Source organism: Sesamum indicum, linkage group LG9, assembly GCF_026168435.1.
Source record: "Sesamum indicum cultivar Baizhima isolate 11 linkage group LG9, ASM2616843v1, whole genome shotgun sequence".
NCBI lineage: Eukaryota > Viridiplantae > Streptophyta > Magnoliopsida > Lamiales > Pedaliaceae > Sesamum > Sesamum indicum.
In genome coordinates this window covers 8,880,481-8,897,017 of record NC_142665.1, presented here as the reverse complement: position 1 = coordinate 8,897,017, position 16,537 = coordinate 8,880,481, and the positions used below count along the sequence as shown (strand labels likewise).

The 16,537-nt window shown below is 35.4% G+C and overlaps 1 protein-coding gene across 1 annotated transcript; it reads right to left on the bottom strand.

Moving 5' to 3' along the window:
* Window positions 1-2,339: 2,339 nt before the first annotated feature.
* On the bottom strand, window positions 2,340-12,645 carry CSI1 (binding protein). The gene is made up of 8 exons (XM_088884649.1): window positions 12,352-12,645; window positions 11,653-11,781; window positions 10,913-10,986; window positions 7,098-10,146; window positions 4,345-6,889; window positions 3,631-4,085; window positions 2,887-3,003; window positions 2,340-2,790 (listed from the first exon to the last, which is right to left on the bottom strand). The coding sequence occupies exons 3-8, from the start codon at window positions 10,927-10,929 to the stop codon at window positions 2,650-2,652; spliced, it is 6,324 nt and encodes a 2,107-aa protein (XP_088740775.1). The 5' UTR covers window positions 10,930-10,986; window positions 11,653-11,781; window positions 12,352-12,645; the 3' UTR covers window positions 2,340-2,649.
* Between the last annotated feature and the right edge of the window lie 3,892 nt (window positions 12,646-16,537).

Below are 16,537 nucleotides of genomic sequence, written 5' to 3'. Positions count from 1 at the left end.
AGTTGCACAGGGGTAAAATTGTCAGAAAATCTGCCAGATGACTAAAAGTAAGCGATTTCGTAAGTTACTGGATCTCAACAAAAATAGACATAGTTATCGGATTAAAATTAAAATTAGGCATACTTAGCGGACTAAAATAATACTTTTTCCTAAATAAATTATAAATATTTATGGTTATGTTTCATTTAATGAAAAGTGTAAAGTTTATTTTTCAAAGAAATTTTAATTTCTCTAAATTCTTCTTTATAAAATATTTTGATGATATATTTCATAAGCCATTTTCTTCATTCTTGTTGTTTATTTGTTTGTTTGACATTCGCAGGTTTGAATTTCAAGAAGTTGATTTCATTGTCATTAGTTGATTTGGAATTTGGGTCGCTTTTTTTTATTTTTATGTAACATATTTTAAACATATTATATGATTTGCTATTATATTTATGCTTAATTCTTTAGTAGTCTTTTTATTTAATTTATGTAAATGTATTTTGCTTTAAATTTTATTAATATTATTGTATTACAATAAATAAAGTTAATTAGCTACTATCCATCTAATTTATAGTTTTTTTTATTGATTTTCAGATATTTTAAAATATTATTTCCATCGTAATTAAATTAATCTGTGCATAGCAAGGTTCAGACACTAGTATTCAAATAAACAAAAGATTGGAGGGGATAGGGGAAAAGTATTATTTTAGTCCGCTAAGTATGCCTAATTTTAATTTTAGTTCGATATGTATGTCCATTTTTGTTTAGGTCCAATAACTTATGAAATTACTTACTTTTAGTTCTCTGTCAGATTTTCGGATGATTTTACCCCTATGAGTGCATATGGACTAAAACTGTCTTTCAAAAGTTGCATAGGGGTAAAATTGTCCGAAAATCTGCTAGAGGACTAAAAGTAAGCAATTTCGTAAGTTACTGGACCTAAACAAAAATGAACATAGTTATCCAACTAAAATTAAAATTAGGCATATTTAACGAACTAAAATAATATTTTTCCCGATGAGATATTCCACCTTATTCATTCTAATTTCAAAACGTAAAAGGTCCTAAAAATACAATTATTATCTTGTTATACCATAGTTATTTAGTACACATTCCAAGATAATAAATTAGCACATTAAAAAGTTTAAGGTAAATTTTTAGTGGACTTTATTAAAGTTAGTTATAATTATAAATACTATTTCATTATTTAAAAAAATTATAAATATTTTTTAAAAATTAATGACAGTTAAATAAATATATCTTGTGACAGCTTATTGTAGGGGGTATTTGTTAGACGACTATTAATTTTAAAAAAGTACATATAATTTTTCAAATAACAAAAAAGTACTTATATTTATGTCAAATTAATAACCGTTGTAATCTACCTAAAATTTTAAGTAGTATTTTGTTATCATGTAATTTGCAATAATGTTAACTTGAAAATATAAATATCAAACCTCGGAATTATTTTTGTTGAATTTATTGAATAATAAATGATTATTTAAAAATAAATGCCAATACTTCATAATATTAATTGTCCAGCTCCACAAACCAAGTATTATAACCTAGGACTAGGAGATGTCCTATAACAATTTTGCTTTGACCATAACCTTTGCTAGAAACCTACCAATATATATATATATTTACGATAAATTATAACGGGCTCTCTTTTAAATTTATCATAACAAATATCCTTAAAATTAATTGTTATTTAATAAATAGTTTTTAAAATTAATAATCGTATAACAAATTAACTATCTTCCCCTTTTCACACTATTTTTCAATTTATAATAAATGAACATATGCCAAAAAATATAAAAGTAAGATAATTACAAAACACAAGATTTATATGTTTTAAAAAATTCTCCGACCTATAAAAAAACAATTTTTCATCCTGATATTTCGAGTAAATTACAACAAATGGCTACTCATTAAGTATTTATATTAAAATACCTATAAAATTATGATTTTACTCGTCACCACCGGGTAGAGGGCCACCTCCCGGCATCCCCCACCTCCAGGACGGAGTTGGAAATGTGATGCCTGGAATATTGTAACAGGCTACACGGTCCAACGATTCATTTCTTTCCTGTAATCAACTTGTTTTTATCTGATTTCCTCATTGTTTAAAACTTCCATATATATATATATAAAGATTCACCAAATTTACTGATATAACCAATCACGTTGCTAACGATATTGCACTTATCATATAATTAATCACTTATTATAAACTATACACTTATTATCACATAATTAGTTCGATTAAGTCAAACCTCATCCGGGCCATGCTATAAGTTGATAGAATAACCCATAAAAGATCCTCAAAAAAAATGACCCATGTAACACATCTCTTCCAGAATCACAAATCATTTCTTGCTCAACTTTTCAAAAATAGCACAAATATAGTTACAAAAGAAAAATTAGAAAGAAGCTAACCATAATCAGTCCATATGGGTTTCAAAAGGAAAATGACTCAGATTACAAAAGAATACATCAAGAAAACGCCGTTTCACGACTGGAAGAACTGCTAACAAGATTGCCAAAACTATATATACACTAGCACGATAAGTATAACGGGGAAAACAAATAGACCAAAACTCTGTGAATCGCGTATGAAATTTACTTTGCTGCAGATTTGCCAACAATTCCTTAGTTGTGCTGCTACTTGTTAGACCACTGGAACTCTATTTCCAGGTTCCTTGAAGGCCCACTTTTGCTTTCAGGCAGCAGCGTGTACTCGCCCGCCACTGCACCTAACATAACTACACGGTCGATTTGGATGGTTACCTTTCCGAATGAGCTCTGCCGTTAAAGCAAGGAAGATATTAGGAAGTGTACGAAAACTTTGACAGGAAACAAAATTTTTTTATCTGAATCATGCTGATTCCGATGGTTTACCTTCCCCATTTTGCTCTTGTTCTTGCATGAAATGTGAAGCTTTTGGCCTTTGGGTGGACTTTCAAAGGACCATGCAAAGCTCTCGTCCCACTCTGGATTAGGACCGGTTGATACAACCTAAGAGGAAGAACATTTACAATGCTTCATTAACAGCAGCAGGACACTTGAATCCAGTATTGAAATAATAGCAGAATTTGTAACTTCACTAAGAAACAGTACATGATTAAATCATGTTACAGACAAGCTAAAATTTGGAATTTGGTTTTCTGTCCGCAAGCTTACATAATTAAACCATGTCATAATTCCTTCAATATTTTTCTTTTTAATTTGGTTTTGACAAGGTGCAGTTTGTACTGAAAGCAACTATATCTCATGGAGAAAATCAAGCTCCACAATGCTGCGTAGAACTCAAAAAGGCAAATACAATAGTGAAGAATCTGAAGATGCATGAATTTGAAGAGAAACATAGGCATTTGTGCAGCTATGAGAGGACGAACAGAGTAGAAAATGATGTATTGACTCGTATCACAGAAATCCAAACATCATTGGTTGGAGTAAACGAATATGCGAACATGTATGTGAGCCGAAGGAGGAGTTCAACAGTGTCCTTTAGATACATGCTCAACGATTTAAGCCTCTTAAGGTTACCATTAGATTTGCAAAGATTTAGAGGATAGGTGGTTCAAATTCAAGCAAACAGCGGGGTCGAAACAAACAAGTCTAGAAATGAGCATAAGTCCATACCTTGGTTTGCCGAGGAGGAGTATTTCCAAGGGTTAGCTTGCAGTATACGCTCGGGTTCCCAACAGATTGCCTCATATTGTTTCCCCGCTTGATTATCACCACTAGTGTCCCAGGCAAACACTGCAGTAAAAATTCTGCTTTCTCCTGAAACCGTGGAGGCCCTGATTGGATCAAGTATTGTAGAAGGGGTATTGCATCTGCAGCAGCAATAGATTGCGCTCGAGAAACTTCAGCTGGACATGCAGACCAAGCTTGCCTGAGAAGAAATAGAGCATCCAAGGCAGCTTCTTGAGTTGCCTCTGAGCCAGTCTTAAGAGAGGTGACCAGATGAGGAATACTTAGAGTCGCAGGTTCCGTGGCTCTAAGACGGGGGAAGTTGCCAAATAGTGCATTCAAAGCCTTCAGATACTCCTCATTTACTGTGCCAGTAGCCCACAAGTCTTTTTCAATTGCAGCTACAAAGAAACAGAATATTAATCAGATTGTTGAGCATCAACAATTTGTACAAAATATCTAAGTGCACTAGATATTGAGAATAGATTAAACCAATGAAAATTAGTATCATCATTCAGAACCAGAACGAAGAATGACACTGTCGGGTAATAATACAAGTTGACAAGTAACAAGCAAAATGTCTAGCATTTTTAAATATTATCATTGTATTAACATATAAAAACTTATGTGAGCACCACATGACTAGGACATGAGATTTACCTGTTATAGCTCTCACAGTTTCACTTGAAGCATATTCTTGAATGGTATTGTTAGAGAAAAGAAGTTTAATGAACATTGCTGCCTGTATTGATGTTTCAGGGTCACTGGAACCAATCAGATCGAGCACAACCTGAACACCACCAGCTTCAGCAACAGCCCTTTTATTTGACCGGCTGTACATCACAAGGTTTTGTAAAGCACATATAGCTACTACTTTCATTTCTTCTGTGGGTTGATCCTCAAGCAGATTCACTAATGCCCGACAGGCTGAAACAGCATCTGCTGTTCGAGCAAGTGCCTCATTCTGGAATAGGTCACCAAGAGCAAGGGTTGCCAGTAGCCTTGCCTGCTGACCTTGTGTTTGCGGGTCCAAAAGGTATTGAGACAATGGTACAATAGCAGATTTGGTAGCTTTAGATTCCCTGATCTTGACATTGTTCAGCAACACCTCAAGTAGTCTGGCAGCTGTTTCCTCGCATTGATGACTTCTAAGAAGGTCTAGAAGAGCCTCAATTGCCCCACTTTCAGCCATTGCTTCAGCACTGGTAGAGTCATCACTCTCCAACACCAGAAGAGCATTTAGTGCACCAATAACTGTGGCCTCTGTTCCTGAACGAAGCAACCTAACCAACACCGCAACAGGGACTTCCAAATAGAACTCAGAACTAAACTGCAAAATACTAGATAACACAGATGCGGCAGACTCCCACAAGGCGTGAGGGAGTAATGGATCAGCTTGAAGTATGACTTTGGACAGCTCACTTACACCACCCTCTTTTGCTATTTCATTTGGCCAAGTTACCGCCACACTTACAAGAGCCCTGACAGCTCTCTGTTGTAAAATAGGAATGCCGGAACCAAGGATGCGTACTAGTGGACCAATCACTTGCTGTATCAGGGAATCTCTCTGAAGATGCTCCTCCAAAAGCAGGTGGGACAGAAGCTCAGCCGCCAACTGTTGCACTGCTGAAGCAGGAGAGTCGAGCAAGGATAAAAGGGGTTCTATGGCTTGCCGAGATGTGAGGGTATAATCAGAGCGACACTGTGGATGCTCTAAAATATTCACAAGAACCTGCAATGCACTATGTTGTCCATCAGGCCCGAACTCCGGTCTCGTCAGTAACAGGAACAGAGGCTCAACCACTTTTGCTGCTGATGGACCTTTCGCAATGGTTGCATTGTTTGTTAGTATTCTGAGCAACTCAGCAAAAGCAGCACAAAGGAAATCTGGTGCTTCATGAAGTATATCAAGCACGCTTTCAATCACTCCAGCTTTCACCATTTCCATCTTACAGGCAGGCCTGTCTTTACCCAACTTAACGAGAGCTCTCGATATAGCTTCTTGGAGCAAATAATTCCGACCATAGAGAAGACCCACAAGAGGGATGACAGCACCATGTGCAGCAACAAGTTCTGCCAGCTGTTCATCATCTAGGAGTTTATCTAATGCACGGACAACGGAATGGTGTGCTGGACTATACTCGGTAACAAGCAGAGAAACTAAAGGCTCAACACAGCGGGCCGCTGCTAGAGTAGATCTTATTCTCGTGTTGCCAAAAAGTACACAGCACAACTCAGCAGCATCCCCCTTCAGCTCCATTGAGTAATTCGATGAGAGAATCCTGCATAGCACGTCAACGGCATTCATCTCAACATCAGCAACTGCAAGGGCCCGTGATGGGTTCTCATTCAGCAATCTAACCAATGCAGCAATAGCAGCATGTTGCTCCTTCTCCAAACCTGTATTTAGAATTTCCACCAAAGGTTGAACAGCTTGCCTGGCAGAATCAGCATTCCTTACATGATCAGCAGAAAATAAGTTTTCCAAGGCTTTAGCAGCACTATATCTTGCCGCTCTTCCACCTAAACGCAAAACGGCTACAAGTTGAGTGACAGCACCAAATGCAGACTCATGTCTCCTTATCTCAGCTGTACTAAACAGAATGCCTAGTAAGTCCGTAGCAGCTTCTTCATACGCATCCTGGGGGCTAAGAGAAAGATACTTTGTCAACCCTTCCAGGGCCCCTGACTCTACCATAACGATTTGATTAGAAGGGCAATCTGTAGCAAGCTGGATTAAAAGTCCCAGAGCAAGAAAAGGCGCACCAGGGCGATCTGGAATAGGTTTAAGCAAATCAACAAGAGCTGGTATAGCTTTCCTCGAAGTTGCACCAAGTCTGATGTCATCAACCCTAAATAATCTCTCAAGGGCTACTTGATCAGGATATTGAACCAAAGAAAACTCCTCAGCCAATTCTAGAAGGTCATGTATGTCATCATCAGCACAGCCAAGCAAGGAAATCAGCCCTGCTGCTGCCCCTGAATTTGCCACAGACAGAAGAGTTCCTCTGCTACCATTACAGACAAGACTGGCCACGGCTTGGGCAGCAAAATATCTGTTTGCTCCCTCCTCTGACCTCAACAAACTAGCCAGTACAGGAATTGCTTTCATAGTTGCAGGTGCACGTATGATATCTCTATCTTGTAATAAGATTGCTAACAACAAGGCACAAATCCATATGCTGCTATCTTCTTTATAATCAGCCTGCAAGAAAGTTTCAGCAAAATTCATCAAGAACAAGCCAGCAAATTTCGTAAATGAGTATCTAGACTGGTATCATGAGCAAATACAAAGATTAGAAAAAATGGTACGGATACTCTTCTTGCAATTTCAGAACTTTTTTCATAGGTTTATGCACCAAGGATCAGATGTGAGATTGCAACTAAAGCAAATAAACAAGCAAACCAAGTACCAGTGTAAACTGTGAAAAGGACTGAGAAATCTTGTCAGTAAGAACTTCAATTGAACCAGCCTCCATGATCTCGAGTTTACTTTTATCATCACGACTAGCAAGGACAGAAAGAAGCCATATAGCTATATTGGCACCACTGATGACTGATGTACTTCTCTCCAAGTCATGTTCACTTGCTTCTTCTTCAGTTATCCGGGAGATGCTTATGACATCCTTGTTACCCTGATCGCCAACTTGAGAAGACTCTGCAGAAGTCAACATTCCAACAAGAGAATGGATGAGTGAAGCACACAAGTTAGATCCATTTAAATCTTCAACTGCTCTTTGATGATCAACTTTTGCAGCACAAACAAGAAGTGCGGTTCCTCCAATTTTAACCCTTATATTTGAGGAGCTGATTACCCTTTGTGCAATAGATGAAATGCATCCAGTGGCACAGGCAACTGTGTTTCCAAGAATTAGGGGTTGAGCGCGGGAGAGACGTGATAAGATTTCTATAGCCTTATCCTGCAACAGTGGTGTGGCATCAGCAATACATGAAACTATTGGGGTAATGCTACTTGGATATTCAGCAAGAACCGTCCAAGCAGGTTTTACGTGTCCTATATCTTCAACAGAACTCGAGAGGAGAGCCAGTGCATCTAGTGCCTCTGATGTAGCAACAGATCCATCAGCAGCTTCCAGGAAAGAAACTATAGCAAGTACAGTTCCAGTACGATTTACACAATCAGTTAAAGCAGAATCAATTTTGCGAGAATGGAGAAGCCGGGCAATTGCTGCTGCGGCATGTGTCTTTCCAACATTTGAGCCTTCACGCAAAACTCTTGTGGCAGGTAAAATAATTTCTTCCGTGATAGCTTTTCCTGAAGCTTCACTATCTAAAAGGAGATTGGCTAAAGCACAAACTGCTTGCTCTGCCACCTGCAATACTGAAGAGTTAGCAAGCACCACCAACAAAGGCAAAGCATCTCTGGCAACAGTAGCAACATCACGGTTCTCTTTAACTGAGAGAAAGATAGCAGCAAGGCACCGAGAAGCTTCCACCAAGATATTTTCAGATCCAACATTTAGTAGCTTCAGGACTGACCAAAGAGTCTTAACAGCAATGTTAGTTTCACGCAAGTCCTTTCTGAGATCAAAAATTCCAGCAAGAGCCAGTGCAGACTTTGCCTGAGTCTCTTCCTTAGTAGAGCTTAATATTTTTATCATTGTCTCAATTGCATCATTTGCTGCACTACCTTCACGTACCATATCACTTAAAGGGGCCACACAGAGCAAACTTTTTAATGCATCTAAGACATAAACTTTGGATTCAGGCAAATCACTGACCAATAATGCAGTTAGTTGGCTGATGGTTGCTGTATCAGACTTGTGAATCAAATGATTCAATGTCTTCGCAGCAATTTCCTTTCCATTGGGGCTCCCATTCTTCAGCAGCCAGAGTAAAGCTGGGACAGCATCAGCACTTTCAACACAGGCACGTATATCCTCACTATGATTACAGAGATTTCCAAGGATCGTTGCAGAATCTTCTTTAGCTTTTGCTGACCCAGTTTCGAGAATTTGAACAAGTGGAGGAATGCCACCAGCAGCAGTAATTGCCCACTTACTTTCATCATTTTCATGTGATAGGAGGCAAAGTAATGCAACAGCACACTCTTGCTGCTGCTCCGACGAAAGACCAAGAAGAGATATCAAAAGCTGAATCCCCTCACGACCTTGGAGGGCCTGCCACAAAGTACCTTGATTGTTGCAGAGAACAAGAAGGGATCTTATTAACTCTTCCTGAACTTCATTGGTTGCCATCGTTATCAAACCAACAAGCAGTCTTTTTGCATCAGAATCTGCAAGCTTGCTTGCTAGTATTCCATTCCCATACAGACTGGCAAGGGCTTCTATAGTACGCTCCTGGACCAGAAACGGTACTCGAGGTTTGAACTGCTGTACCAACGTATTCTCTACCTCCGTGGGATCGGATGCTCTTGCATATTCTGCTTTACTGTCATATATCATCAGAGCGGAAGCTAATGCTCCTAATGTGTCAGCTACTTGTGCAGGAGAGGTACACGATTCAAGGCTTTGACCAAGACTAGAGATGACATATGACAAGCCACCAGATATGTTTGCAAGAGCACACATCGCATTCTCTTGCAAAGCTTGGGCAAACTCACCCTGCATGAACTCTTTTGAAGGAGCTATTGTAGCGTTTATCAGAACAGGAATACCATTGGCATTAGCAATCTCCCGCCTTGCTTCTTTGCACTGTGCGGAAAGAGATTTAAGAGCACCTGCAGCTTCTGCTCTAACAGAAGCTTCATTGCCAGGTCCAAGTAGTTTAAGGAGTAGTTTAGTAGCTTCTGCAGCCAAGATCTTAGAACAAACAGAGGCATCCTCCATCATCATGCATGCCAAGAGAAAGCATACATTCGCCTGAGTACTTGATTGGCCTGTTATTAGCAACTTGACTAGTATATCAACTCCTCCAGCTTGAATTGTTGCGGGCCAAAATCCCTCAGTGCTGCTAGAGAGATTCCGCAAAGCTCCCGTCAGTAAGTCATCAACCACATTTCCAGCCTTAAGTCCCTTCTCTAATTGTTCCCACAATACAGGAACAACTCCTTCTGTTGAAAAAATTTTTGAGCCAACATGATCTTTAGCACCACCTTGAGACACCGCATAAATGGTTTTTGCTGCAGCAATTTGGCCTTCTGCTGAGTTTGACTTGAGAAGACCAAGCAATGGGGGAATGCAACCTCCAAGTAATACTTTGACCCGCAATTCATTCTCTTTGCATAGAGAACCTAAAACAGTAGCAGCCTGTATCTTTATCCCAAAGGATCCAGACCGAAGAAGAGACACAAGTACTGGAACTGCTTGGGAATGTGATCCAACTGCACCAAAAGCATTTTCTCGCGTATTAATTAGCTCAAGTAATTGCCTCAAGGAATTCTCTTTTTCTTGTGATGATGAGGAACTCTGTCGCAATTGCTCAATGCATTGAGCAACACTTGCTAATGTCCCATCAGGGTCCTCCATGCTACTCCTATCCCTGGAGATAAAAGAGACACTATGACTATTATCTATAATAAACTGATATAAACCTTGTAATGATGTCAGGCAGAAAAGTAAATAAGTGCATAATGTACTGTTTTTTGTAGGTTAGATCTAACTGAAATTAGCATTTGTCCCCAAGGTAAAATAATATCTGATGCCTACCTATGCAGTTTAAGTTGGAGGCACCTAAAAAATTAATGCTCGTCCGAGGGAAAATAGAAGTTGGATCTTGACATGCTACACAATTTCTAGAATGTCGAAGGGAAAAGCCTCAGAGAAATTACAAAGTAGCAGAGTTTTGGGTAATTTCCATTTAGTTCTATCCACTTATGGAACTCCCATGTATTTTATTGTTGTTAGGTTTTGCGAGAAGAATCCCAGTTAAGGAGTAAAAGCATTTTCCAAAGTTCAAGTGTATTTGTTGATGAGAAGGATATAATGAGAGAAAGGCTATTGATTGTCTTTTCCAAAGAAATAATAAAACAAATGAACTTTAATCACTAGATGTCATCAGTTTGCATAAACGTCTGATGAGTTCATCTTGGACCTAAACATCCATTATATATATGCAAGATAATATACCTTCACGAAGATGCATCATTGACAAGATCAATGCTTAGCAAATATTTTCAATTCAACGCACATCGAACTTACATAATTCCATGAAATCTAGACGATAAGTTTATCATGCCATCTACACTATCATTTGTTATATACTAAATTCTGGGCATAATGCAAAACAAAGCTACTGTTTGACCGACCTTGAACTCAATTTCATGAGTGCATGGGGTGTTGGAGGCTCTGGGTCATGAGATCTAGCTTCCCCGTTTCTTTCCTACAGGAGAAAAGAACAGCATAAAATTTTGAAAGAGAAGTTTAGAGAGGTAAACACAGTGAAACGAAATATAAGAACATAACCAATCCAATTTAGGGTATAATACAATATGTTAATTGGGCTATATGCAATCTAACAAAGAATGTAAAGCTTCCCCTCAGAAGAAAGCAATAATAGTAATGGAAAACACACAAGCTATTAATGTTGAAGATAGTTCACATGCCCCACAGGATTTTCTTCTGATTTCTAAGAAAAGACATATGAGGTGACTCTAAGTACAGAACACATATTAAATTCTGCAACTAACCAATACGACAATCTTGGTTTTTCAAGAATATGCTTTCAAGAATAAAGAATGAGAAATTTAAGGATCTCCATTTTCAGAGACTTCATGAAAATAATATTATGAAAGAATGCGAATGTATATCCTTCTTTAGCATGACCCATCATTCATTTTCCAATTTTTTTCTCACCTACATAACATATATAAGAAGAAATAATCACAGGCAAGGAACAATCGAACCACACGTGCAACACTCCCTATGAGTAGTGCATATGATCCAACCACAACGTCCCAAAACTCATTCCAATTTCAGATCCTGAAAGTTTCAGCAGATTCAAACAAGAACTCATAAGACGGAGAACTTCTAGTCACACTATATTTACCAAGTCATTGGGGGGAATGGTACTGCCATTGGCAGAAGCAACCCTCCAACCCAGTGTTGCCGCCAGCTTTGCTGTAATTCAAAGGTTTTCTCTTCAGATCCGACACAGGCAAAAGCTAACAGCAGCGTCCTGTTGAAATGACAAGTCAACCACAGTACGAAGGCAAGTCCAATTGACTAAATCACACTACCCATATAAATCTTCAGTTTGAAGATATAAAAAAGCAAACTTTTTAGGAACAAATCAAATCCAAACTTCAAAAAATGTGAAGAATCTAAACTCAATTGAAGCGCTCCACAAAAATCTTCTGGCCCATGTTTACAAATGAACATTTAATTGGAAAATATCTAGTAAGTCGCACTCAATTATGAGTATCTGACTAAAACAAGAAGCCAAATTCAACTGAACTCTAGCATCCTAATTAGAATTGGAAACTCAAAAACTAAATTCCAAATCCAATCAAAAAGAAAAATCAAACCCTTTTAAAATCCCACCGAAATGCATCCTAGAGATCACTAGATCAAGTGTTCCCAGATGGAAAAGTTGACAACTTTCACGCAAAAAATGAATGCAGCCCACTCAAATTTAGTGCACCGACGCTCATGAATATGCTCAACAGCAGGATCCAAATGCATACAGCCTGTAAGAACCAGTGTGAATGCTTTAAGAAATAGTAAGATCTAGCAAGATAGGGGAAACCTTTTCTTAGATTCAGGGAGAGGACATCAAGAATTGTTTCATTCAGCTTGAAAATTTTGGTGGTCTGTAAGTAATGTAGAGAGAGAAAGAGAGAAGAGGGAAGAGAATGGCATGAAGGAGCTGCTGTCACAGTGTGCTTTCTCTCTCTCCTTCCTCGAGAAAGAGTACAGCCTCTCTCTCTCTCTCTCTCTCTGTGAAAACGCAAATTGAGAGTATCGTAGCTGACAAGCGAGGAAGATAAAACGCTTTGAGAGAGAGAGAGTGCAAGTGAATGTAATGTGTATGTAATAATGTGTGTGTGTCTGTGAGAGAGAGAGAGAGTGAAGCTGCGTGAAGTGTGAGAGAGAGACAAGGGCGGGTGGGGGGGCACCGACAGGTTTCTATGACGGCGGCTGCTTGGCTCTCATGGCTTCGGCTTGGACTTGCTTTTCTTTTTCTTTTTTTAATTAATCGTTTTAACACGTTATTTTTATTTTTATATATAAATAATCTTGTATACTTTAAAATAAAAATAAAATATTTAAAAAATAAAAAAATAATTTAAAAAATATTATCGATGCAATTAAAAAAAATTATATACTTATATTATATTTACATTAGTATATATATAAACTATTTCAAATTTCTTTTGTTATTTTAGATCATTTATAGCAAATTTTGTATTTTTCTAATCTTAAAAAATTACCAAATAATAGTGAAAGAACTAAATATTTTTTTTCGTGCATCTTGTTTTTATAAATAAAATTCATTACATACATTCAAATATCAAAATTGATTAAAAATATAAAAAAATAACAAATTAAATAAGACTTTCGTAAGTAAAAAATTACAAAATTGTATTGTTAGTCCTATAAGATAGCATGTTCAACACTTTTACTCCTCTATTTTACGATTTTTAAAATAGTCTTAAATATTGAGAAAACTCGACATATTTAATTTTATGAAATTATCAAAATAGTCCCAAGATTGAGAAAATTCAACATATTTAGTTCTATAATTCCGCAAAGCGGAGATTAAATTTTTTGAGTTTTCTCAATTATAGGATCATTTTGAAAATTCTGTAAAATAGAGGATCAAATGTGTTAAGTTTTCTCAATTTAAAGACCATTTTAAAATTTTCGTAAAGTAAGGACTAAAAATGTTGACCCTTCATATCCTGGGGGACTAAAAATATATTTTTTCAATAAAAAATAAATACGAAATTGGTATGAAAATAGACGTACATCTAAATTACTGCAGTTCCAACAACGTTTTAATTCTGAAACTTCAAGAGGGTATTTGGGAGAATTTATAAGCTATTGCAAAATATTTTATAAAATATTTAAAAACTTATAAGATATTCATAGAATGAGCTTATAAGATTAAAAAATAAAATGTCATGGACTTATAAAACTCATTAAAAGAAAGCATGAAATTCCCGATTTATTTTTAAAATTTTAACGATCTTCTGCGGCTTTTTTTTCATATTTAATTACAAAATTACGATGATTAACATCTCGTAAACTCTACAATCTTATTTTGTCCAAATATTTTTGAACAACTTAAATATGATAATAAATTGAATTTAATATTAGTAATTGGTATAGATTGTGATATATATAAACAATATCAAGATATGCTATTTTTCTACTTTTTTTAATTTTAATATATAGAATATCTTTCTTAATGTAATTTACTAACAGAATGGGTTAGTTGTTAGACGGCCGTTAAAATTAGAAGGTATTGATAATAATTCATGAGACGATGTTTGTATTTTGCAAAATGATAGCTCGTTGTAATTTACCTGTTTTAAATAACCAGAGCCAGACACCCTCGTTATTTGTCCATTTCCATTTTATCCCATTTGCAATTTTTTTAGAGTAAATTACGGCGAACTCCCCTAAAATTTGATATAATTATAAAATACCACATCATTGTTTGAAAATCACCAATACTCCACTGATTTTTACGGTCATCTAACAATTAGTCCAATCCATTACTCTCCATTAGGTTTTCATCCATTTGTTGTAGTGAACCGACTAAAATGCCTTTTTAAACTATGAATTATAATTTTATTTATTTATTAAAAATTTTTTTAAATTCTTTTATAGACTAAGTGGATAATTATTTTACAAATTTTTTCAAAATTTTCATCCACTTCATCCAATTTTTTAAAATTTTTAATTTTTAAAAAAATACAACAATAATAAAATTGATAATTTTAATCTTTTAGACCTTCATTCAGGAATGACATAATTTTATCAAATTTTAAAAAAAATATTTATAATTTTTTAAATAATAAAAAATATTAATAATTATATCAAATTTCATCGAAGCTAATAGCAATTTATTTATTTATTTATTTTCATATAGATAATTTGTTTAGCAGCTAAGAGCCTAAGAGTGAGTTTGAAGCTCAAGCCGTCTCTCTCTCTCTCTCTCTCTCTCTCTCTCTCTGTCTTAGTTGGCAAAAAATAAAGGGATGTGAGTGGTGCATATGCGAAGCAAGCAGAGTGGAGTATGTATGTATGCTGTTACAACTTACATGTACAACAGGATACACCTAATAAGGATGCAAAACTAATTTTCTTTTCACTTAATTACATTTTGACCCCTCTTAAAATACAAAATTATATTTTGTCCCAAAAAAATTTCAAAATTATGCTTACATTTTCGTTAAAAAGTTACTATTTACACCTAATCCTCTTTCATTTCGTTAGTAAAAACAAATATAAATTTTCAATTTTATCCCTCATTTTAACACTATTCATGTATTCATTTTGTACTTATTGCATTTATCTATTCATAAATATAAAAATATTAAAAGAGACGCAAAATTGAAAATTTATGTATTTTTTATTAGTCGTTGGCATTTTTCGTCCAAGTCCTAACTGAAGGGTGTAAGGTATAAAGAAAAAATTCTCGAACAGGGTGGAAATATAATTTCAAAAAAATTTTGAGGAAAAAATGTAATTTTATATTTTTAAATGGGCTTAAATATAATTAACCCTTTTGTTTTTTATTTTATATACATATATCAACAGAGCATGTTCTGGTTTCTTTGCTCAATTATTATTATATAAGTAATTTTGAATGATTACCAATAAATGCCCACATGCAGTTAAGACGTCAGACTCATTTACAAACATGCCTCTAACCTAAGTTGTTAATTTTAATTGCAAACAGCGACTTTGGGTTATTATTTATGGATTATTTTTTATTGTTGAGGGCTGGCACGGAAAGGGTTATATTTTTATTTAATGAATTTCAGATCATGATAATAAATTTATTGATTTATTTAGATAATTTTATGTTATTTTGAAACTTTCTGGTTTTGACTTATTTTTTCAGATATTATGATGGATTTAAATTTAAACTAACCATAAAAAAAAACATCTAATTAATACAGAAGTCGTTATTGTTGTTTGAGACGAGTTTTATAACTAAATACCCTTTTTACTCAATGAATTTCGAATAACGATTAATATATAATTTTAGAACAAAAATGCAATTAATTCGAATATTAATTAACAATTATAGATTAAAAAAAATTCAGTGTATACTGATAAAAGTGTAGGTGGATCCATGAAATATATATTACTAGAAAAAGAAGAATACCATGATAGATAAAAAAGACGTAGAAATCGCTAAACAACATGAGATGAACCTTACGTTCGTCTCCTTACAGCCCTCGACTTCTTGTAACGCGGGTTTATCTGTATAAAAATTACGTCATTTTAGTTTATATATTTAGAAGGTAGAAATCACTAAACAACATGAGATGAACCTCACGTTCGTCTCCCTACAACCCTCGACTTCTTGTAACGCGGTTTTATCTGTATAAAAATTACGTCATTTTAGTTTATATATTTAGAAGGTAGAAATCACTAAACAACATGAGATGAACCTCACGTTCGTCTCCCTACAACCCTCGACTTTTTGTAACGCGGGTTTATCTGTATAAAAATTACATCATTTTAGTTTATATATTTAGAAGAAAAAGATCTTATACGTACTATGTTAATTGAAATAATAAATTTAATTTGCTCTTCATTAGATACCCGCACATTAAATCCGTAAATTGATAAAACCTTACTTTGATACCACTTTATAAGTTTGCTTGAATACATCCTTTAAAAATCGATTACTGATAAGAAAAAATACTATGCTATATAATGAAATTCAAAATTTCTCTCCTAATCGATAT

Bases quoted from the DNA above. Each gene is read 5' to 3' on its own strand.
- CSI1 (XM_088884649.1), bottom strand. The intron at 6,890-7,097 runs GTACTTGGTTTG...ACTTTCTTGCAG, and splicing joins CCTTTTCACAGTTTACACTG to GCTGATTATAAAGAAGATAG. The intron at 4,086-4,344 runs GTAAATCTCATG...GTTTCTTTGTAG, and splicing joins AACTGTGAGAGCTATAACAG to CTGCAATTGAAAAAGACTTG.